The sequence below is a fragment of the Mycteria americana genome, chromosome 17 (genome assembly GCF_035582795.1).
Source record: "Mycteria americana isolate JAX WOST 10 ecotype Jacksonville Zoo and Gardens chromosome 17, USCA_MyAme_1.0, whole genome shotgun sequence".
In the NCBI taxonomy this organism is placed as follows: Eukaryota; Metazoa; Chordata; class Aves; order Ciconiiformes; family Ciconiidae; genus Mycteria; species Mycteria americana.
The window spans coordinates 8,856,864-8,879,479 of record NC_134381.1 but is presented as its reverse complement, the minus strand read 5'-3'; the positions used below and the strand labels follow the sequence as shown (position 1 = coordinate 8,879,479).

The following is a 22,616-nucleotide window of genomic DNA, read 5'->3' as shown; positions in this document are numbered from 1 at the left end:
AAGCATAACAGGCGCTGAGCTTGGATTGTTTCTGGCCCATCTGTGCGTGCAGAAGCAGGTAAAAATAGCTTCTAATGGCTGGGCCATGGAAAAAGCACCATCCCTTTGTGGAGAGCAGTTATATTAGGGTTTGCCTTGCTGGGAGATCGCTCCGGCAGAGGTTCGCTATTGCCAGTGACCAGAGCAGGGCTGAAAGGGCTGAAGAAGGCGTTGGCAGCTCATTCATCCCAGGAGCAGGGCTGGGAGTGTAACTGAGCCTGCGGTCCAGGGGCTGAAGGGGGAGGAAAAGCCATTTTAATGCGTTGGTTTTTTCCGCTCGAACCAGGGAGAGAGGCTTCTGGGTTTCACTGCTTTTTGCAGAGCCAAAAAACTGAACACACACCCCCCCCCCCCCGGGTTAGGTCAGAGGGACATGTTGTGAGTGTGGTTTTTTCCTTGTGGGTTTTCACTTTTGGTTGTGTGGTAGGGACGGATGAGTCCTCCCGGAGCGGAGGAACCCTCCTTGCTGCCCTTCGAAATAATTTGAGGTTTGGGTTACAAAGAGGAGACAATTTAAAAGATGCCAAAGTGGAAAGCACGCTAGCTGGCTGTTCCCATTCGAGAAGCTATTTATTTTAAATAAGTTGACACTCACCAGCTGTCAAGATCCTGCTGACTGGTGGAACATTATTTACATTCAAAGCTGTCTTAAAAAGCAAACACGAAACCAAACTTCCCCATTAGGGGGTCTGGCAACAGAAGGGAGGAAGGGTGAAGAGGACATCACACGGATACGTGAACATAAATATTTGCAGAGTAATGTGTATAAATGCTCTTGGTCTTTCTCCTGGAATGCAATAATGCCGGCAATTGAGTTCATTGGCCAAATTGAATTTGGGCTCCTATAGAAGTCTCTTTATATTAAGTGCTTTAACATACATCACCTTCTCAGTCTATCGATGAAATTCTATTATCCGCTCAGGGCCGGACGCAACTCGGCAACAAAATCGGAGGGGAAATAAAAACCTTCACAAACTGAAGCCAGGAGCAGGTAATAGGACCTTGGGCATCTGTCTCCGGCTATTGACAAAGTGTCACGAGTGTCTGGGGGAAGGAGGAGCTCTCCAGGTTTCTCGCTAACTCCCTCCCTCCCGCTCAGCAAGTTTCCCCTCCATCTTGCTGCAGTGGGAGTAAAAACCTTTATGAGACTCAAGGAAAGCCAAGCAAACAGTTGCTGCGCGTTAACTTAATTTAACTATATGACCAAGAGCAAGATTTTGCTTGAACTCAAGCTAATTCCAGCCTGGAGGAATGCCAGGGAAATTCAGCCATCCAGCTCTCGGGGGCTGCCCAGCACGGAGGCGAGGACGGGCCGAGGAACGCGGCGCACGATTGGCGCAGACTTGGCCGTCCTTGACACGAGGATGCTGTTACCTCCTGGGACCCGAAGTCTGGCTGCCAGGAGCTGCGGGGGAAGGAGCGGGGCCAGGCGCAGGCGGTGCTCGCCCTGGTTGTCATGGTCTTCCCAAAGCTGCTGAGCACGGGCGGAGGCTGGCCACGGGCTGCAGGGGCGTTGGGCTAGTTCTTGGGAGATGTTCGGGTGAGCCCGTGGCTATTCTGGAGGTAACGCGCCGGCACTGGGGCTGGGCAAGCTCAGCTGGGGAAGCCCACGCTCTCACAGATCATTTACCCCAGGTCCCTGCCTGTCCCCCTTTGCGAAGCAGCGGTGGTGCAGCCGGCAGGTCCCACCCTGCTCCTCAGGGAAAGGTGCTCAACGGGGGGATCGGTCATTACACAAAATCTAAGACCCTCAACAAGAGACGGTTCCACGGACCAAACCTGCTTCTTTCCTCCCTTTTAGAGACCGCTTTGTTGGAGAAGTCAAGATTGGCAGGAGGCTCTCCAACAACCTCACCAACAGAGCCAGAAGGAGGAATGTCCAAGCAGGGCAAAGCAGCCTGGGGCAGGCGGGACACGCTTTGCACTGGCACCCCCAGTTCGAGCTGAGCTACAACTGCCGGGGAAGCGTGCTGAGGTGCCGTCACTGCCGTCCTCCGACAGAAGCAGGAGGCAGCCTCCAGGCTGAGCAGGAGCTGCTTCATCTTTAACAGCAATACAGCATCGAGCATCCCTGCATCTTGAGAGTCACCAAGAAGGCAGAAAAGAGTATCCCTGCGTGTGGGTACCACTGACGATTAACCAGCCTGATTTATTTGAGGAGGTGCTCTGGGGGATGGCCTTGATCCTCCAGGTCTGGAGTGCCTGATCCTGTCTGCTGGCATCAGGATAACAGGCTGGGTGAATTTGTTCTGCTCCGCTAGCACAAACTCACCACTCCAAGTCATGCAGAGAGCAAAGCCTCCCGGAGAGCATCTAGGCATGGCACTGAGAACTGCACAAGGGGAAGGCAGGGACCAAAACAGGGGAACATAGAGGGCCTTTCCTTTCAATTCTTTTGTGTAAGCAAAAGAGAAGCCAAGGAAACCCTCCGGAAGGCAACTGGTGAAGAGAGGAAAGGAAATGCTGTTGCAAAACTGGAAACCTCATCTTCTTGTTGGTGCCTCTTTGGCCTGAGCAAAGCCCGGGATGAGGCTTACATGGAGCTGCTCAGTGATGAGTAACGCTCCCTCCTCCTGCCTTCCTCCGGGGACTGCTCATCACCGGCAGGATGGACAGACAGACAGAGCGTGCACTGGGGCAGGGGAGGACGAAGGAGAGAAATCTTAATGATCGGCCTAAAATTGATTCACTTCTGCTCAATCTGATTTCTCCTAACTGGATCCACATGTCCTGGCCATGGCACATTAACTTCAATTATGGCTTATTAATGTCTCCGTGATGGAGCGTGCCCTGCTGAGCACTGCGGTGACTGACGTTATGAAGGGGAAAAAATTACTCCAAAGAGACACGGTGTGTAATGGAAAGAGAATCGGCAGCTTTCATCGCGCCGGCCATCAGTCCTGGCAGCCAGGAAAAACTCATTCACCCATTCCTGAGAAGATGACCGAGCTCATTGCTGCACCGACGAGAAAACTAAGTGGTGAACAGAGACCTGCGGGGAAAAGTCTTTCCGCTTCCCTTCCCCACCCTGCCTGGCACACACACAAGCACCCAGGCCAAGGGCTTGCTCGTGTCTATTCCTGTCTTGACTCCTCTGCATCTCCAGTTACTCTGCAGATCAATAGGGACAGGATGGAAGAAGAAAAAAATAAAAGAAAAGAAAAAGATACCAAGAAGAAAGAGAGCAAAAATAAACTGTGAGCCATGAACGGAGAAATGGACCTGGCTGAGGTTGTGGGAGGAGGACATGCAGATGGAGGAGGCAGAGGAGGCCCTGAAGCACCAGCCCATTGCACCAACACCCAGGAAGAGAGCAGTGACCCTCAGGATTCACCAGACCCGCTGGAGATCCTGACAAACTCTTGACTCCCCCGTCCATCCGGCCCACAGGAGGAGAGAAGGCAGCAAACTCCTTCCCCTTCTCCCCATGCCCTTTGCTCCGTCTCTTTCTGCTTTTTCCAAAAGCTCTGGGAGATCGCGGTGAGGGGTTTTCCGTGGTGGGAAGCAGAGGGGTGAAGGACGGGGTGTGCTTGGATGGGGGACCAGGAGCACACAGGCCAAGGGCATCAGTGAAACCTCTCTGAACCCACCAGCTAAGGCTGCAACATGAGAAACCACCCAGGCCCGCGGTCTGCTCTGAGGGCAAAGCGTTTTGCTCTTCCCTTGACCGTGAGCATCAACTGGAAGCGAGCTGCCATGTGTCTCATCGTCCTGTGGGCACTGCCAGCTGCCTGCCAAAATCCTGGTGCCGTACAGGCTCCTCTGATGGCACGCACCGCTCCTCTGATGGCACGCACTGCAGCCGGGCACCGCTCTTCTGTCCTCCTGGGGCTGTTCACGTCTCTAAGTCACCGGCTCCTCTGCTGTCCTGGTGGGATTTTCTGGCTGATTTTTGCCTTTGAGCCTTCACGTCTTCATAATTATCTTCCCTCTCATTTCCATGACCCCTGTAGTGACTCCCTAACACCCCCCCATTTTATCTAGGCACTTTCCTCCTGTTCCATGGCATGGGTCCATCCCCAGCCCTGCCCGCCCTGCCTCCCCCTTCCCGGCGCAGCGCTCCTGTCAGGCTCGCATTGATTTCTCCTCTCTTCCTCTCAATAACCCACCCCTTGTTGAGCCATACACAAGATTTAATTTGGTTTTAGTCCCTGCACTGTAACTGGCTTTGCTTACAGCTGGAATTAGATTGCTTTCCAGTGAAAAAACCTGCTTGCTGGGACCAGAATAATCACAGGAGGTCAGTTAATTCACATGAAGCTTCTCCACCTTATACACCACTTATCCACAGCTCCTCAGCCGGTCGTCCTGGCCTGCCCTGCGCCCATCGGAGCTGGAAGACTCAGCCCAGGACAGGCATCAACTTCTTCCCTGCCCAGGATGAGTGTTCCCTTCTCCTGGGGACCAGCCCAGCAAGTGGGGACAGCTGGGGAGAGCTGGAGCAAAGCAAAGCTAGGTCTTGCTGTAGCTCAGGACTTGGAGTTTGGGCCAGAAAAAGCAGATTTCAGAGTTTTCTTTGTCCTCGGCCAAGGAAAAGCCCTCTCCTCCCTGCCGCATTGGAAGAGTCACTGTCAGGCAGCTCACAGTGTGCGGAGCCAAGAGGGAAGTGGAGGCGAGCAGGAGCCACTGCTCTGCAGCAGCCGTGGGCAGCCGTCCACGCGGGCAGCCGTCCACGCAGGCAGCCATCCACGCAGGCAGCCGTCCACGCGGGCAGCCGTCCATGCAGGCAGCCATCCACGCAGGCAGCCGTCCACGCGGGCAGCCGTCCACGCAGGCAGCCATCCACGCAGGCAGCCGTCCACGCAGGCAGCCGTCCACGCGGGCAGCGTGCCAGCTCCGGGGGGAGGCCACCAGGAATTAGCCAACAAACTCCAACCCTTCTCGTTCCTGCCCCAGCAAAAAAAAAGCAGCATTGCAGCTTCCACTGGGCGTTCGCAGCCTGTCCCTCCCTCGCCAGCGCTGTCCTCGGGGTGCGGGCAGCTGTGGACTCTCAGATGTCTCATAGAGGTTGTGCCCCCCCTCTCCCTGGGGTGTTCGAAGGGGCTTTCCTGCCCTGCCCTAGCTGGGCACAAAGTGAACATCAACTGGATGTTGATGTTCTTTTCACAAAGTTCGTAGGGGTTTTATCTCTTGAAGCAATCTCCGCTGCTATTAAATGGTATTAAATTTGGACAGCGCGTTCAAAACGTGCTGGGGGACTGGTGGGGGGAGGAAGACAGCCGACAACTAGCAAGGTGCTGGTTTGTGGAGAATCCCACCAGCAGAGCCAGAAGTTAAGTACTGAAGTGACGTATCTTGCACAAGGCAGGCAGAAAAGGTGACGGCCTCTGGGGAGGAAGGCATTCATAGGACACTGAGAGTATTTTAACGTGTATCTTAAAGCATCAAGTATCCCAAAGGTGCTGTAGGTGCAGTAACAAGCCCTTGGTTACCTGCACAGTCATCTCCGTGCTTGGGAGCCAAAGGTCATTGCGCAAGGGCATCAAATATTTAATCCTAATTTACCACTTTCTCAGCTGAAAACTCTGCGTCCCTGTTACAGAGCCTAACCAGCCCGGATAAATTGATACACCAGCTCCAACCCTTCCCGCCAGCCGCCCCGGTCAGTGTGGGCTTTGGCTGGGAATTCATCCCTGTGGCTCTGCCACCGCTGTCGGTAACACCGAGCGTCCCCGCGGGCAGCTCGGCTGCCTGGGGGGAGCGGGGCCGCGGCAGAGCGAGCCGGGGGCAGGACTGGCTGCGGAGGGGAAGGCAACGCGCTGGCCTTGCCTCTCGCCTTTGCCTGCTTTCCTTTCACCCTCTTTGCTTTGCTATTGTGCCCCATCCTGAGCTGTTCTGAGGACCGGGGATATTTAGTACGCCTGGCAATACTTCTTACGGGCAGGTGTAAAATGTCTCTCTGCCCTTATGCATACAGAGGCACACCGCACCGAAACCCGGGCGCTTGCGGAAGCGTGCGGCGGTGCTCTCCCGCGCCTCTGCCCGTGCGCCTGAGCTCCCCGGGGCTCTTCTCCGAGCCATCCCGGTGGCGGGCCCACCGACGTGCCGCCAGCCGAGCCGAGAGCCACGGCTGCTCATCCCACACAGGCAACCGTGCTGCGAGAGAGAACAAGCCCCTCTGCCTGCTGCTGCCCTCACCGCTGCCTCCTGCCTCCCCCCGCGGGAGCAAAGGGCTCTCCCGTCCCTCGCTGCAGCTTCCTTCCCCTTGGAGCACATTCAAAGCCAGCCTTGGTGGCACCTGCAAAACATTTTTGCTTGCAAGCCTCAGAAGCAAACAGTTTGGAACCACTACAAACGGCTCCTCTGTCGCTGTGGTGATTCTTGTCAGCACGGGGTGGGTGATGGGGAGATTATTCCCCTCTCGCCTGTAAGTCTCGCACAAGCTGAATCCACAAGCTGGATGGGAAATTAGCCATCTCGGCATTTTTCCACCTTACTTTGCTTTTTCGGTTGATGTCATAATGTAACATACGGCATTGTACAGAGAAATGAAAAACAAAAACCAGGAGAAACAAACCCCTTCCTGCCTTCCCCTGCCCCAGATCTGTCGGGGGGCTACCCTCGCCCCAAACTTCATCTGCCGGAGCCAGGGCCGCTGCGGGGCTGCAGGACTGACTCGGGCTGAGCCATCCTGCTTGTACCGGCAGCAAGCTGGAGTTCGGCGAGGCGAGCCTCATTCCTCACCCCCCCGGATCCACTAGTGTCACCCCGGAGATTTTTGGGCAGGGGCTGCCTGGGTTTGCACAGCCGGGGACAGGGTATCGGAGGGAACTCAGACCCTGACTGTCCGTCCAAGCCGTGTCCCAGCTCCCCCCGCACCGGCTCCGGGAGGACGCAGCCCTTCTCTCAGACACTCCCATGCCAGCCTTGGAGGTGCCCCAGCCATTCCCTGCAAGGACACATCTGTTTTACTACCGATGCTGCCCTGCCTTGGGAGAGAGGGTATCAGAGGGAGAAACGCCGATAATCTTATCGGTCAACAGAAACACTGATGGCTTAGTTTTCTAGCAGTAACCCTCTTCTATCCCTCCGAGAAGAGACGCCCAAAGAAATACAGCAGCCGTTACCTGCCAGTGACTTCAATGTTGGAGACGGCATAGAAGTACTTGTACAAGTTCTCCCTCTGCACGTAGGTGCCCCCCAGGGCCGGTCTCAGCAATCTCATCCGCAGGTCGGTCACGGTGAAGAAGTCCTTGAGCCCTTTGGCGCTCTCCAGCCGGGTGTACAAGTTGTCCATGTTCTTGAGGTCGGGGCCAGCGAAGATGGCAAAGCGATCCCTCACCTCGAACCGGACGGTCTTCTCTTTTTTGGAGCCCGCCCAGCGGGAATACTCCTCCGTGCAGAGGACCCTGTTGGCACTGGTGGTGGAGAGGTCCCGGACCCTCCGTGCTGGCATGCTGAAGGCCTCCATGCAGTCATCTGCGTAATATTGGTACGGGTGCCAAGTCCTCCCGTTGTCCAGCGACTTCTCCAGCATCATGATGGTGGGTCGGCCATACTCGAAGGTTATCACGATGTCGTCCGTCAGCTCGATGCTCTTGTTCCAGGACAGCGTGATGTTGGCCAGCAGCGGCTCTGGGTACCGGCGCCATGTCACGCTTTGCCAGTACGTGGCCAGCCCTTCGTCCTCGCTGTCAAACATGAGTTTTGGCGGGTGGGCCAGGTCGGGGTTGGAGGCGTCGCACTCGTCGCTGCACAGGTACGGGTTCTCCTGGAACAACAACAACGGTCACAAGAGAAGAAAGGCAACGCCTGGGCATCGCATGGGCACCGCGGGCACGCGGCCGAGCTCGCACCGTTACTGGGCCCAGGTTTTAGCTGCTTGTGTCAAACGTTAGCTGCTGGGCTGAACTGGAGTATGCCAGGCATCTGGCTCTGGAGGATGCTGTTTCTGAGCATGAATTTAAGACAGAAATACATGGCTTTGCCTTTGCTATAAGAACAGCTGAGCTGTTTCCTTTGAAAGGCCCTTTGGGAAAGGGCCTTTCAATTTGGCACGGGGGCAATTTTCATAGAAAGCGCTTTCCCTGAGACGGTCTCTGAGAAGCCTCGCTTAAGGTTGGCCGAGTTACAAGCCTATGGAAAGCTGCGTTCACCCCTGCTCCCTTGCAAGAACCGAATGGCTGAAATCCCCAAAGCACATCCGTGCCTCTGATGGCTCCTGATGCCAGATGGGCTGGGGACGCACCGTCTCCCCAGCGCCTCTGAGCACAGCTGGAGGAGGGAAACCCGATTTCCCCAGGTCTGAGCTGGGAGAGGACTGGGCAGTAGTGGAGAGAGCAGAGATTTGTGCTCCCAGTGTCTCCGCTGTCCCCAGGACAGCACCCTGGCCTCGGGGACAGGCAGAGCAGGTATGCTTGGGGTGCGCCCGCTCAGCCCAAGGTGATGACCGTCGCTGGTCACTCCTCAGTTCAGCCTACCTAAACTAACCAGAGGCTGAGCTGGCAGGGGATCAGGAAGGGAACGGGGCAGGCAGCTCTCTCTGCCTGCCTGCCAGCACCCAGAAGGGACCCGAGACTCCCACAGCCTAAACACCATCCCCAGCCACTTGCTGCTTGTCCAGGTTTGCCTTAGCCCATGGCAAATACAAGGGAAGGTGAGTTAACGTCTGTCTTTGCAGAAACCGAGTTATGTAGCTGTGCCTGGCAGTGCCCCTGCCCGTGGGGACGGGCGCTTCCCAAGCCGTGCTGCCTTCCCCGGCTGCAGTGCAATGGTCCTCGCCCGCCCGCAGGGACCACGGTGGGAAGGATGGCTCATCCCATCCAGACGACAACGTCCGCTGCCACGTTACTCATTGCCTGCAGGCCTGGGCAATGGGAGAAAAGGCCCATTTGCACACAAGTGACAGTGTACGGCCAAGCTTGCATGTTTTGCAGGGACACGTGCACGCACCCACATGTGCTGAACCGCACTAAGGACATGTTGTCAAGGTCACGCACCAGACGTTGAAGTTTTGGAGGCGGGCATCAGGGTTAGCTGTGCCAATGGCTTTATTGCTCATCCACATGTGTGTTAAAGCCCTTCATTACTTGCCCTGCAGCCCCTGCCTCCGGGAGCGTGTGGGTCAGTGTTATAGTGGGATGACGTGGGGCTGTGTTATAGTGGGTACCATCCACAAAAAACCCTCTGCAACACGCTGCAAATCTTTTTTGCATATGAAGCATCTCGTTGCTGTCGCTTTACTTCCCTCTCGGACTCAAAATCCAGAGGATCGGGGAGGGAGAGGGATCGGCAGGACCCTGGTCAGGGAGGCAGAACCACCTGGCAGAGGAGGAGGTGATAAAGCAGCTGGGGCTGCTCAGAGCTGATGGCTGGAGGCGAGGACCCTGCCGGGGTGCGAGGTCTGGCCCTGCCGAGCGCAGTGGACTTGCAAGGTAAGACCGAGCCGGGTTTTGCGGTTTGGTTTGTGAACGCTTTGTGCGTGGCCGGGAGTCCGTGGGAAGGTGCTGCGTGCGGGGAGCAGCGTGCTCCTGCCCAGGGCAGCAGCGGGGCTGTGCTGGCGTGCAGGGAGCTGATGCTGGTACCTGAGGGCTCAGTCAAACGAGGGGCAGGGCTGGAGTCTGCGCAGGCTGGTTGTGTCCCAGGGCTGGGAGAGCCCTGCCGCGAGCGTGGGAAGAGGCTGCTCCTGTGTCCGTGGCACTGGGGACTGATCCTGCACCACAGGCTTGCTTTGACCTGGGAAACTGTTGGAGCCCAAGTGCTTGTGACCTGCTTTTAGGGTGCCCCACGTATACCCCGGGTAAAGCAGAGGAGGGGATCTGGCTTGCACAAATGGATGCTCTCCGGTGCAAAGCGCGGCTGTGCTTTCAATGTGGAAAACTGTGTAATGTGAGGTGCTTTGGAAAATCTGGGCTTTGCCACCTCCAGTTGGGCAACCAAAAGTCCTGGGAACTACTTAGAGCTTCTCCACTCCGCGTCTGTAAAATGGGCCTTTGGTGCCTCCCTGCAGCTCGGAGGCACGCGCTGAACGCGAGCAACGGTTTGCACAGCGAGCGGAGGCCACAGCGCCGAGGAGCCTAGAAAAGCTCAGGAGGACATAAATAATTCTGTCTCCTGAGCAGCGTGTGAGTAGCATGCTGTAAATAAGGCAGAACGCTGCTCCGCCAGCAGCGGGGATAAGACAAAATAGCGAGCAGCTGATCTGTACGTGAGCACCAGGCTCCTTTGCAGGGGATGCAGCGGCGGCCTTAGGGAGAAAAGGGGACTCCTGTAAATAAAGCATGCCTTGTCGTGCGTGTGCACGAGGCTGCCAGGGAAAGCAGCAGAAGCCAGTTGATAAAACGGGGCAAAACTCATACTGTTTTCAACATTGTCTTGCTCTCAGACGTGCACCTGCCTGACGGTAAAGCCACGAGTGCCCTGCTGGGATTTGCTCCCCCTGTTACGGCCGTAACTCGAGCGACGTGTGGCTTTTGCCATCTCCGCGTGTGCTGGGAGGAAGGGCTGCAGCCGGAGCTGCTGAGCTCCGGTGCGGTGCCCATCCCCGGAGCAGGGAGGCTACTAAATGGATGCTTTGATGGATGTTTTAAAAGCAAATGTTTTATTATTTTTCACTTGCTTGCAGCTGCGCCCGCTGAGCAAGGGAAATCAATGGAGTGCTCAGGCTTGCTCGGGTGGGTCAGGTCGAGGGGTGAGGGCACCTGCCCAGGAGCTCCCCACTCCCCTCCTAAAGAGGGGGAGATGCCCCAAGCAAGGGGAGATGCCAGCCGGGGTGCAGCAGGGCCCTGAGCCGTGCTGGGGGGTCCTCTCCTGCTGCGACATGCTGTTCTGGAGCGGGGATTAAAAAACCCAAGATATTGACATATTTAATATGCTCTCCTGACTCGTCACGTTCGGAGGAATTGTTTACCTCTGCTAATGAGACACAGCTTCCTGCTGGGGGATGTAGCTGCCTCTTAGCGCAGCTTTACAGCAGTGGCTGATGGAGAAGGAAGAAAAATCCCCATCAGCTGAAGCGCTGGGGGCTCTGAGTATGTTTCCTGTGCTGAGGCAACATATTGTGTTGCAGTATGGTCCTACTGCCAATGTGGTCACACAGATGGCTTAATAGGACGGTCCTGAAAAGACCATCCCGGAGGTCCGTTTCCACCTCTTGTCTGAAGGAGGGTGCAGCAGCGCAGCGTCTCGGTGGGCTCAGGTGGGGAATTGGCTCGAGGCAGCAGCACAAAACTCCCCGATAAACCCACCTTGCTGCTCAGACCAGCTCTGTGTGAGCAGGAGCCTGCGTGCACGGAGCCGTCCTGGCAAGAGCACTCTTGCCGTGTGGCTTCTTTTCCTTGTGTGCGGCAGCCATCGGGGCTGCCAAAGCCCTTGAGCTGGTGTAAGGTGAATCTCCACTGAGTATTTGCTGCTAGAGCTGTCCCCAGTGTGGCCACGCTGGCCAGCTTCACCTTTGGGGCTAGGGATGATGCTCCTGTCAAGGTTTTCTTTGGAGGCTTCCTTAAGCAGTGGCCAAACTACACAGGGGAAGGACTCTGTGACCAAACCACAATAAGAAAACATTACCCAGACCAGCCAAGGGTGGCCAGGGTGGGAGGTGGGACAGGTTTCCCAGGAGCAGTGAGGAAAGCAACTGAGTCTGACAAGCGTGATCCCCCTCCCAGCGTCCTGTCTGGAGGGACAGAGCTGGCCAGGCATGTCCCTGGCAGGGGACCTGGCGGGTCAAGAGCAGCAAGCAGCAGAGCCAAAACTCTGCCTGTCTCCCATATGCTCGTCCCGGAGATCAGGGAATGGAGGTGCACAATCCCTGATGGCTCCTGCACGTCCCAACCTGTAAGCGTGCTCAGCTCAGCAGGCAGCAAGCCCAAAGACGTCTTTAACCACTCTGATGCTCGGGAGCAGCACATGGCTCGAGAGCTGCGTGGTTGTAACAGGGCAAACGCAAAAATAACCTCTAAGTGACAGTGCTGAAAGGTGGGGGAGAGCCTCAAAAGCCACCGAGTGAGTCACATCACTACGGCTTCCTCTGCTAAAATGAAGTGTTCCTTTTTGGTTTTAGGTTTATTGAATTGTCCTTCCTCCATGGGATGCTCAATGCATTTTCTGCTGGTGGGGTGGTTTGAAGTCAGCCGGGAGGGCAGGGGGGAGCGGAAACAGATGGCCATACTTTGGCTGCTCTGTTGGTCCTGGTAAGATCAGTTATAGCACTGTTGAAACACTTCCAGGTATTATTTTTGAATCTGATTTCCTCCTCCAAGCCGTGTGTCCTCCAAAGAATCTGTCCAAAGTCTCAAGATATTTACGTCTTCAATCTAAAAGTCAGAATGCATTAGCCAGGCAAACTTGGTCTCGGCGAGCTTAAAATAAACCAGTTCACTTTGAGTCTCATGCTATTAAATCAGTCGTGAGTGTCCTCACAGCAACTAGACCTTGCAGGTTTCCAGCTCTCCAGCATGCTCTTCTGGTTGCTCATTTCTTGAGGGTGCACCAAAGAGCACCACAACGTTGCTTAGCCCCAGCTCAGCCCAACGGGACAAATTGCAAGAGCCTCGTTGAGGACAAGTTGTCCTAGCAAATGTCATCGCAGCGAGACTGTGCCTCCATGGGGCAAGTGTCCTGGTGGGGAGTGATGTGCCTGGAAATGTGTCCCAGTCCTGGTGACTGCAGACCCAGCCCTTGGGTTCTGCCTCCTCTCGGTGCCTGGGGTCGGTGCCGGGCAGAAATGCTGCAAAAGGGACTTTCTGAAGGTGACAGCGGGGACTTGCTCCTTGAGGAGGCTTTTGTAAGAACCGAGATATCGCTCTGACAAGGCATGATGACAGGAACCCAGGATGCTGCAGCGAAGCTGCTCCACACCTTGCTGGGGAGGGAGGGAATGGGGGAAAACAGCCGCAATAAAAGGCCCCGGTTTTACAAAGCCCAGCTGGTTTCTAGGGCTCTTAATGAGCGCACAAAGTTGTTTTGCTTTTTTTTCCTGGCAGATAATGCCATTTTTAAGCCTCATAGCATAAAATTATATATTTTTGTAGGTGAAATTACTTGATTAATCATTAAGCTGTTGAATATTTTAAACAAACTAGACATCTGTTGTGAATGGTGAAAGCTGCACAGAAATAAAACTGCAGCTTTTAGATCTCCATGCCAAAGGGAAGCTGGAAAGCAATTGCAACCACTAGCTGCACAATGAAGAAAAATAACAAAAATAATAATAATAATATTAAAAGGAAAAAACCTCCCAAGATTTGAGCAAGGAAAAATAAGTAGATGATGTGACAGTTTGTACTGCTCAGCCAAGGATGGTCATCACAGCTCTCATAACCCGGTGTGATTTGTGTAACGGTGTCTTGGCCAGGGACCCCCCTGGAATTGCTTTGCTTCCGGGGGTCTCTTCTGCCTGATGAAGTTGTGTTGTTTAAGCCAAGGCTTCTGCTAAAACCTAGGTCACCCTGGGATCAACTTGTTTTTAACTACAGTTTCCTAATAAGAGTAATGGCAAGGTCTCATCAACTTGGACTAGTTTTGGAAATCCAAACTTTCTATTTTTTTTAGTTGGGGGGGAGGGAATCCTTGCTTTTTTATAGGAAGATTTTTATCAAAGGGGAAAAAAAGTTAAATGCTTTTCTTTGGCACAAAGATCTATGTTGTTGGGGGGGCTTCTCTTGGGTCCTTTCTTCTGCAGAAGGTTTTTACCCCGAGAACTATGTGCTGGTTTTGGCTGGGGCAGAGATAATTTTCTTCATAGTAGCTAGTATGGGGCTATATTTTGGATTTGTGCTGAAAATAGTGTTGATAACCCAGGGATGTTTTTGTCACTGCTGAGCAGTGCTTACACACAGTCAAGGCCTTCTCTGCTACTCACCCCACCCCACCAGCGAGTGGGCTGGGGGGGCACAAGGAGTTGGGAGGGGACACGACCGGGACAGCTGACCCCAACTGCCCAAAGGGACATCCCACACCCTATGGCGTCATGCTCTGTATATAAAGCTGGGGGAAGAAGAGGGAAGGGGGGGACTTTTGGAGTGATGGCGTTTGTCTTCCCAAGTCACCGTTAGGCGTGACGGAGCCCTGCTTTCCTGGAGATGGCTGAACCCCTGCCTGCCCATGGGAAGGAGTGAAGGAATGCCTTGCTTTGCTTTGTTTGAGTGCGCAGCTTTTGCTTTCCCTATTAAACTGTCTTTATCTCAACCCAGGAGTTTTCTCACTTTTACCCTTCCGATTCTCTCCCCCATCCCACCGGGGGGGAGTGAGCGAGCGGCTGGGGGGGGCTGAGCTGCCGGCTGGGGTTAAACCATGACAAACCGGCTCTCAAACTGAACCAGAGAGCTCTCAGACCTTGGGTGTCTCCAGGCTCTCCTGCAAACGCTGATGATGGCTGGGACTGGGGGCCATTTACTCTCCCCCTCCACAGCCTAAAGAGCCAGGAGGGCCAGGTCTGGCTCCCTTGAAATGAGGAGGAGCTTCCTGCAGACTGCGAAATGAGAGATCTGCTTAAGGACCAGGCTCCTGGAGCAGACAGGAGAAGGTCTGGTGCCCGCCGAAGGCTGTCCCTCTGCCGGCATCCGCCACTGCTGCGGGAGGTGGAGGGGCTGTGGGTGAGGAGGGTTTGCATGGTGTCGCCGCTCTTATCTGTAGGTTTTCATCCAGTTTTGCTGAGTGGCACAAGTAATTCAGGGGAAAAACATCCCTGCGCGGAAGCAGCGTTCTGCTGGCCTGTGAGTCGGGCGGTTGCTGGAGCAATTTCAGTGGGGCAGGCGACAGCACAGAAACCTCCTTCCCTCCTTCTCAGGAGCACTCATGGCTGAGGAAACCTCAGTCTGAACTTCCACCTCCACCCAGAAAGGGACAATCCCCCCCTTAACGCCCGCCCCATGCAGCTGCAACGCTTAAGGAGCTCTCGGGTGCATCCCAAGGTCCTTCTGCTTCTCGCAGGGCACCTACGACGCTGCCTTTGATTTTCTGCTTAAAGGTTAGCTGATGAGGTTCACAAAGTCCCCGCGTCGCCTCGCACAGCAACGAAGTCCTTAACTTCGTATCAAATTTCCTCCAGATCCTGCAAAACAGCCACATTGGCAAAATCCTCACGTGCACCTGATCCCTCCTGCCCTGCTAACGTCCCCGCTGTGGACCGGTGCCACCGAGCCGTGGGTGTCCTGCAGCCTCCCCTTCCCTGGACAACCTGTCCGTCATGGGGAGGACTGATGGCCGTGGGAGACGGGGGTCCCCAACCTGCGGAGGGGAGCAGGGGCCAGCCCGCTCCACCCCTGCCTCTCCTGCGAGTGCTCTGGCACACGTTCCCCCCTAAGTTTTATTTTCTCCCTCTCCCTTTACCCATCCAGCACCAAGGTGGATCTATTTGCTCAGAAGGCTGCAAGATAAAGCTGAAACGATCGTCTCGGTGCGATTGCTTTCCTGCTGCTTTACGCTCAGCCAAGTTCCCCCGATTCACACCGGGATTGAGCCGCGGGGCTTCGCTTTGCCTCCACCCCCTGCTACGGCTTCCCGGGGTCTGCTGGGGCTTCGCAGGGATCTCTGTCCCCGGCCCCGGCCCGGCCGGGCTGCGGGTTCGCTCCGGTGCCTGTCAGCACCACGGTTCAGCATGGGGAAATAACCCGCCGAGCGGGGAAGATGCCGTCCCCAACCCAGCTCTGGTGACAACCGCCTTTATCCTCCGCACTGATACCCAGTTAAATCTATTTTCTGCAATACAAATTTTTGACAAGGGCTAGACTGAGCGATGCACGTTTCGGGAAACTTCCTTGGTTTTTTTTCCAATAACCGCTCCAGGACGTGATGCTCTTTCCCAAAAAGAATTGCATTTACCCGGGAGAAAACACGGGCTCGTCCTAACGTCATTACAGGGTATTTTCACTCTTGCTGCTTCTGACCTGAGGGGTCAACTGCTCTATCTAGATTTATGAAAAGACAAGGTGATTTTATGATCAAAAATAACATTTGTGGGTAATTAAATCTCATGCTTCAGGGCATAAACCATAACCTGCCAGTGGCCAGGATGGGACTCCCAGAGAACTGGAAATACTCTCCGACAATTAATTTTCACTCTATTCATGGGCTGGGAGGGATCAAAGGGGTGAAACAACCGTAATTAATTTACAGCGATTATTTCCAACAGCTGGCAAATGGCATAACTCACGGGCAGAGATGGCTGGGAGCACGGGGATAATTGAGGAGAAATACGAGGCCCCTCCCGAGCCAAACAGCCCCGCACCGGCCCTTTCCCGTGAGCCCGGGTGAAGGTCAGCGCCCTGCTCGCTCGGCGCTCCGGGGAGCGCGGGGGGACGCCGGGAGCCGGGGTCCGCTCCTCTCGCATTAATTACCCCGTCCCCCAGGAGGGCTTTCCCCGCAGCACGGCTGTGACTCGAGCCCGACCGATGTCTCGGGAACAGCTTTGCCTGCGCCGTTTTGGGACGCCTGCTGGCGTGCGGGGAGGGGTCCTGGATGGGACGGCGCGCCGCAGCACGGGACTGCCGAGACGCTGGGGGTGCTCTGAATGCAAAATGTGCCTTTTCGAAATGAAATCTTAATAGCTTTCTTCAAGGTGATGTGTTTTCTCCTTTTTTTTTTTAAATACCACTTTGGTGAAGTTATATATATTTTAGATAATCCAGAAGCTCTCATTTCCCACGTATGGTAGAAGATCTGGTTTTCCCAGGGGCCGCCTGCGCGGCTGCTGCCCGAGAGCCGCTTGGGTGCCGGGGAATGCTCCAGCAAACCCCTTAGCTGCACATCCCGCAAGCAAGCACGGCCCCAGGCCGTACGCAGAGCCCCTGCGCATTGCTCCCTTCTTCGTGGTAACCCTCCAAAGAGACGTTTTTAAACGGCCCGTGCGTGTAGGCAGGTTCTGGCAAGACATCCAAGGTTCGGTGATGGATTATTTTGCAGCTTCAGCTCCGGTTGGGAGGCAGCGGGCTCCGGGGCAGGGAGCCTTGTGGGGACAGGGTAGGGAAGGGATGGGAAGGGAAGGGATGGGAAGGGAAGCTCAGGGTAGGCTGGCGGGGTGGTTTGCTCGCTCCTGTGCCCTTCCCTTGCTGCCTCCCTCCCCCCGACATCTGCAAGGGGCTCTTATTAGGGCAGAGACAGCAAAGGAGGAGAAAACCATCCTCGCTAACAAGCTGTTTGCTGTTTATGAGCAGGTAAAGGCAGAGCTGGAATGAATTATTAATAGGGTGGAAATGGGGTCCCTCCACAGATCTGCTGCTAATTCTGGCTCAGCCAAATGTCACTCCCTCTGTCTCCCCCCCGGCCGTGGTTTGGGGGATTGATTGCTCCTCTGCTTCCTTCCCCCTCCTCCTGGATCGGAGGTTGTCCGAGCGCAAGGTCACCCCTCGGCACGGGCGTTAGGACATGCTTTGCCTGCGTGCGGGATTCGGGAGAGCGTGAGTCAGCAGAAACCGGCACCGCCGGCTTCGCGGCACGGCTCTTAGTGAGCACACGCCGGGACGCGCTCAGCGAGACATTTTGCTTTGCTTTTTGCCTCTTCCCTTTGGCCTGAAGCAGATACTCATTCACCGAACAGCGTGCCGCTTGTTCAAGGCTCTCGGGCTCCCTTGGGCCCGTCTCGCCGCCAGAGAAGAGATTCAACCCCTACTCACGGCTGCTCTTCCCCTTCCCCCTCCAGCCTGCTTCTGAATTCGAGAAGCATCTCGTTTGTATTTCATCCTAGCTCAGCACTGTGCCCTTCTCTCCACCAGAAACATCACAGCGCCAGACAGGGTCGTGCGATAGCAGTGCAACGTCCCATCTCCAGGTGGGGAAACTGAGGCCGGGAGGGATTTCAGAGCAGGTTTCACCAGGAGCGATGGGGGCTCCACCTTTCCGAAGACTGAGCTCCCCCCGGCACCTGCAGCTGGGCCAAGTAGCGGCTCCTTCACCCAATCTTGATGTGAGGGTGAAGGAAATCTCCGCTCTCGCCCCATGCTGTCTCTGAAACTCTCCCCATAGTCTGCTTAGTGCCTCCATGAAAAGGGTCTGAGCCGATCTTTGCACCGTAGATGATACAACCTCAGCAGGAGGCTGACATCCAGGCAGGAAGCTTCCTCTCCGCAAAGGGAGGCTCTGGAGGGGGATACAGCCCGGCACACACAAGGACCAACCTGTCCCCCCTCACGATGCAGCCGGCACCGCTCGCGCACAGACACAAATCCCTTCGTGCCCACTCTGGCTAAGCCAGAAACGGTCAGAAAATCTGGCGACACGATGAATTTTAACCTCCAGACTGAAATCAGCGCTGTCCACAGGTGACCTCTCCAAGAATGGCCCTGAGGACGCCGCTTGCGGGGTGACCTCGGGGCAGCACTTCCATTTCCAAAGCCCCAGGGTGGCCAGGCAGCAGCTCGGCTTCTGCTGCCGGATCCGCTGCCCGGCACCTTGTCCCAAAAGACATCTGTGGATGATGCAAGGGTTAACACCGCCCGGAAAATTCCACTCCTAAGCAGATAATCTCGTCTGTGCTGGGCACACACACGCATCGCCCGCAGCCTGGCCTCTCACGGAATAATTTTTGAGCAGCTCTTTCTTTGTGAACTGCTAATCCCCCGGTGAGCCGCTCTAACCCCATCCCTCCTGGTGCCCCGGCCTCACCTCTGCAGCCACCTCCCCGCCGGGGCTGCACCCCCGCAACCGCTCCTTTTGGAGGTTTGTGGATTATGGGGTGACCCAGAGCCCGAGATCAGAAGCTGATGAACCAGACACCCCTCAGCCAGCAACCGTGGGCACACGTTCAAAGACGCAGCCGTTTAATCCCATTGACTGCTCTTCAGCTCGTCTCCAAACCTGGACTTTCTGTACCCAGGAGTTGCAAGCTTTGCTCTTCCCAGGGCGCTTCCCTGAAGCTTGTCTACAAATTAAGCTGCTTGGATCCTGCCCCATTCCTTCTCTGCCAGATTATTAAGCCCTTGCATCTTGCTACAGAGACATATCCACGTCCGCAGCCCCTACCAGCAGGAGCACAACAGCAGCGACCTGTGTGCTGGGCTCCGAGTGCGTTATTGATTCAGGACTAAGAAAATGCTTAGGAAGTAGGAAAAGTGTCCTGCTCTCTAAAAGCTTGTGCGCCTTGTAAGCTCAATACGTGCAGCCTTTGCAGAGAGGCTTGCTACGCCGCTATTAATATTTTATTCTGTAAGAGAGGCCCTGATAGTTTGAATGGGGGAGGGCAGGACGCGGAGGCTGGGGGTGGGGAAGAGGAGGGAGCAGAGGTGCTGCCGCGGCCCTCAAATGCAGGTGCAGATGGCCCCCAAAGCCTTTTCGGGGGGAGCACAGCTGGGTGGTGGATACCCCTGCACCCACCCCCCCCCTCCGATCAGGGCTCCTGTGACTGCTGCATCAAGCACTCTGCTTTTGCTGTTGCACGCAAAGTATTTAGCTGCTTTATGCTCTATTTTAAGGGTAACGTTTCAGCAGGTGCCTGTTGGTGGCTGGGATGGTGCTGTGGTCAGCCTGAAGCGTGCCCTGGCTGCTGCGGGGGGCTGTCCCCGAGGGCAGGACCGCGATCCTCTCCTTTAGAGGGCTCCCCCAAACCCCCTTAATGGCAGCACCATGGAACTGAAGCAGCCGACTTGGCCAGGGGATGGGGGCTCGCAAACCCTTTGGCTGGGTGTCAAAACCAGTTGAATCTGTGCTGGTTCTCCCTTTGGGATATTCCCCCAAAAGGGACGTGGAGGTGCCGAGGGCAGGACCGGACACGGTGGTGGCAGCATCCGTGTGGAGCTCGGTTCCGGGGGAGCAGAGACCCATTGCCCGCGCCGGAGCGTGCGGCAAAAATGGGTGCTGGTCCTGGGCTACGGGCACGTGGGCGCTGGAGCCGCCTGGCAGCACTCATGGGTGGGCGACCCCGCTGCCCACTCGGGCACCCATCACCGCGCTGCTCTAATCACCCGCTGGCGTTTGCTCCGGGGAGGGGAGGGGAGGCTGCTGCGTTTGTGGCTTCTGCACAGATGTGAGCACGCGGAAGAGGTGGGAGCCGGCTGGGATGAGACCCAACCTGGGGGCTCTGCATCGCTGCGTGCCTGCACCCACTGAGCGCCTGGAAGAGCGGCCCCGGCCAGTCCCCTCTCGTGGCTGGAGCCTGCTCGGGGACAGGTGACAAATGGAGAAACCCTCATGGAGCCAAAAGCCGCAGGTTTCCCTAAGCCCTCCCGCTCGTAGCGCAGAGCAGACGCACGGAGGCACCGGCCCAAAGCTGGAGCAAGCGCAGGTCGGGGCAGCGGAGCAGGGCGGGTGCGGGGCCAACGCTGCAACGCGCACCCTCTGTGGGGCCCGGCGACCCTGCCTGAAAGGTGGGGGGACTTGCGGGGACCTCACGGGACACGTCTGAGGCTGCGGGCAGGGTTAGGGTGCTGCATGGGAGGGGATGGCACGTCTGCCTGGGGCGAAGGCTGCAAGTCCAAACTGCTGTTTGCCTGTTAGGCAGGGCTTTGCAGGCATCAGCTTCTTCCCATGGACATCTCCTGGATGGTCATCAAGCAGTGCTTCACGGTCCATAGAGGGAAAAGCCCCTTTGGTGTTTCCCAGCACAGGAACCCGCGTACTGCCTCGAACGGCCCGAGTAACGCCCGGGGCGTATTCCGCGCTGCAGGCTGCGTGCCCGAGGAGACGGAGGCCTTCGAGAGGGCGGCAGCAGCAGCAGCGGTGCTCGCACCATCTCGGTGGAGAACTCCTGCTAAGCAGGTCAGCAACAGCCCCCGTGCATAACAACTCCAGCAAGTCAGAAATTCGGGCTCTACTAGCCAAGCATTGCCGAGCTGCTGTTGCTCACGCTTGATGGAGCTCACCATCTAGGTCAGAGGAGGAATTCATTAATCTCGAGACCCCCCGGCTGTCGCTGCGTTGCTGTGAGCTCTGTACCCCACGGGGCAGGGACGGTGTGAGGTGCGCGCAGAGCGACCGCTCGCTCCTCGCTGCCCCGGCCCCCTCCCCGGTGGGATGCAGGGGTCTGGGTGCTTCTGGCGAGTGGGGCTGAGCTCAGCAGAAAACAGAGAAGCCGCTGGTGCCGGGGTCCGTGGCTCTGGTGGGGACGGGGGCAGCCGCTCCCAAAGACCCCTCTGCGCCTTTAGGTTGAGCTGTTTGGGTTGTGCTGTGGGGGCTGCGGGGGAAATGAGGCTGCTGCGAAGGAAGGGGCTGTGCTGACTGACTTGTGGACAGGGCTTTTGGTGCTGCTTGGGCATGTCTCCATTTTGGTTTCTCCAAAGCAACGGTGTGAGCCAGACACAGAGCTTTGATGGTCCTCATTGAGGACATCAGGATTGCTCGCTCGTCGCCGTGCTGCCCCAGAGCGTAACCGGGGGGCAGAGGTGCCCACCCGGTGCTCTACGTGATTTTGTAACCCCAGTTCTGCCGTTCGCTGCCTGTCGCTGCTGCGGACGACCCGGCTGTTGCTGCGGGCAGCGCTCAGCCCCGTGGCTGCCGCGGGAGCGAAAAGCAAAGCGGTTTGGGTCGTTTTACAGAGGTGATTTTCGGATGGGTCACTGAACTGGTTCGACCGACCGGGGCTCCGCAGCTGTAGTGCTGCCGCAGGGGGAACAGCGGGGACGCGGCTGTCACTTGCGTGGGACAACGGGGCAGGGTTGAGGGGCTGGGACAGCCTAAACCCCGTGCCTCAAAATCCTGGTGGTAAAAAGGTTGTTTGGGGTCTGAAACTGTAATTGGGCTCAACTGAGGTTAAAACTGGACTTTCACTTGGGGAAACCAGAGCGTGGCAGGAGAGCACCCCTTCCCACTCAGGCAGTCTTGACTGCAGGGAGAATTCCTTTTAAAGTTTAACGGGAGATTGTATCTATGCTATAGCATACAATGAAGATTTAAAAAAAAAAATAAAGAGGAGGGACTTCCCTGCATCCCTTCAGCTTCAAGTTGCTTATGGAAAACTGATACCTGGAGCTGGTGTATGAGTGAGTGCCAGAGCTGCTGTAAGAGCTGCTCTCCCGGGTCTGGCCGTGCTCCCCAGCAAGTCTTCGGAGTCAGTTCTCTCCAGCTTTTCCCATCTGGACGCTGTTCCCTTTGAAGAGCAAAGCTTTTCTTAAAAGCAGTTTATTCTTCCCCCTCTCTTTCAAGGTGGGGGTAAACTTTCTGCTCACTGTACCAATTAAATCTACTTGACAGCTTGACTTTTATCGCCGTGTCTTTTCCATCAGCAAGTGGAAATGATCCTTGTTAGGGGAGCAGCATCCCACTTTACAACAAGATGAATCCCAAACTGGGCATTTAAGGAAATTGCTACGGACTGTGAGAGGAAATCCCGTTTGCTCAGCACTCTCTAATTTAAAGCTGAATTGTATTCTTTCATTTTCTGTAAAGCCTCTGCTTTTATAACACTGAGATCCCGCCGCACTCCGGAGTAGCCTCAGTGGTAGGAGAGGAGTAGCGTGTAATTTGCTGAGCAGCTAATAACATGCAGTCCAAGGGTCTGGCCCCAGGGGCAAGGAGCCGTTGATCTTGACTTCAAATAGTATTCTCCGCAGCACCCCTGGTGCTGAGAAGTGATTAAGGGTGGGAACAAAACCAAAAGGCCCCAGCCCTTTCTCCCACGCTCGAAAGCAATGCCACGACGGGTGCAAGGGGTGAATTAGGGAAACCTTCATCCGGATGGAAATGGCAGCCGTTGCCTTTTCCAGGCTCTCCTC

General features: G+C 56.0%; 1 protein-coding gene across 3 annotated transcripts in view; it reads right to left on the bottom strand.

The window, feature by feature from the left end:
• Window positions 1-22,616, bottom strand: part of NTNG2 (netrin G2) — a 52,986-nt gene that overhangs the window by 21,453 nt on the left and 8,917 nt on the right. For all 3 annotated transcript variants that reach the window (XM_075519850.1, XM_075519848.1, XM_075519849.1), the window contains exon 3: window positions 7,107-7,750. In XM_075519850.1, coding sequence (XP_075375965.1) covers window positions 7,107-7,750 — 644 coding nt within the window. The remainder of the gene's footprint in view (window positions 1-7,106; window positions 7,751-22,616) is intronic.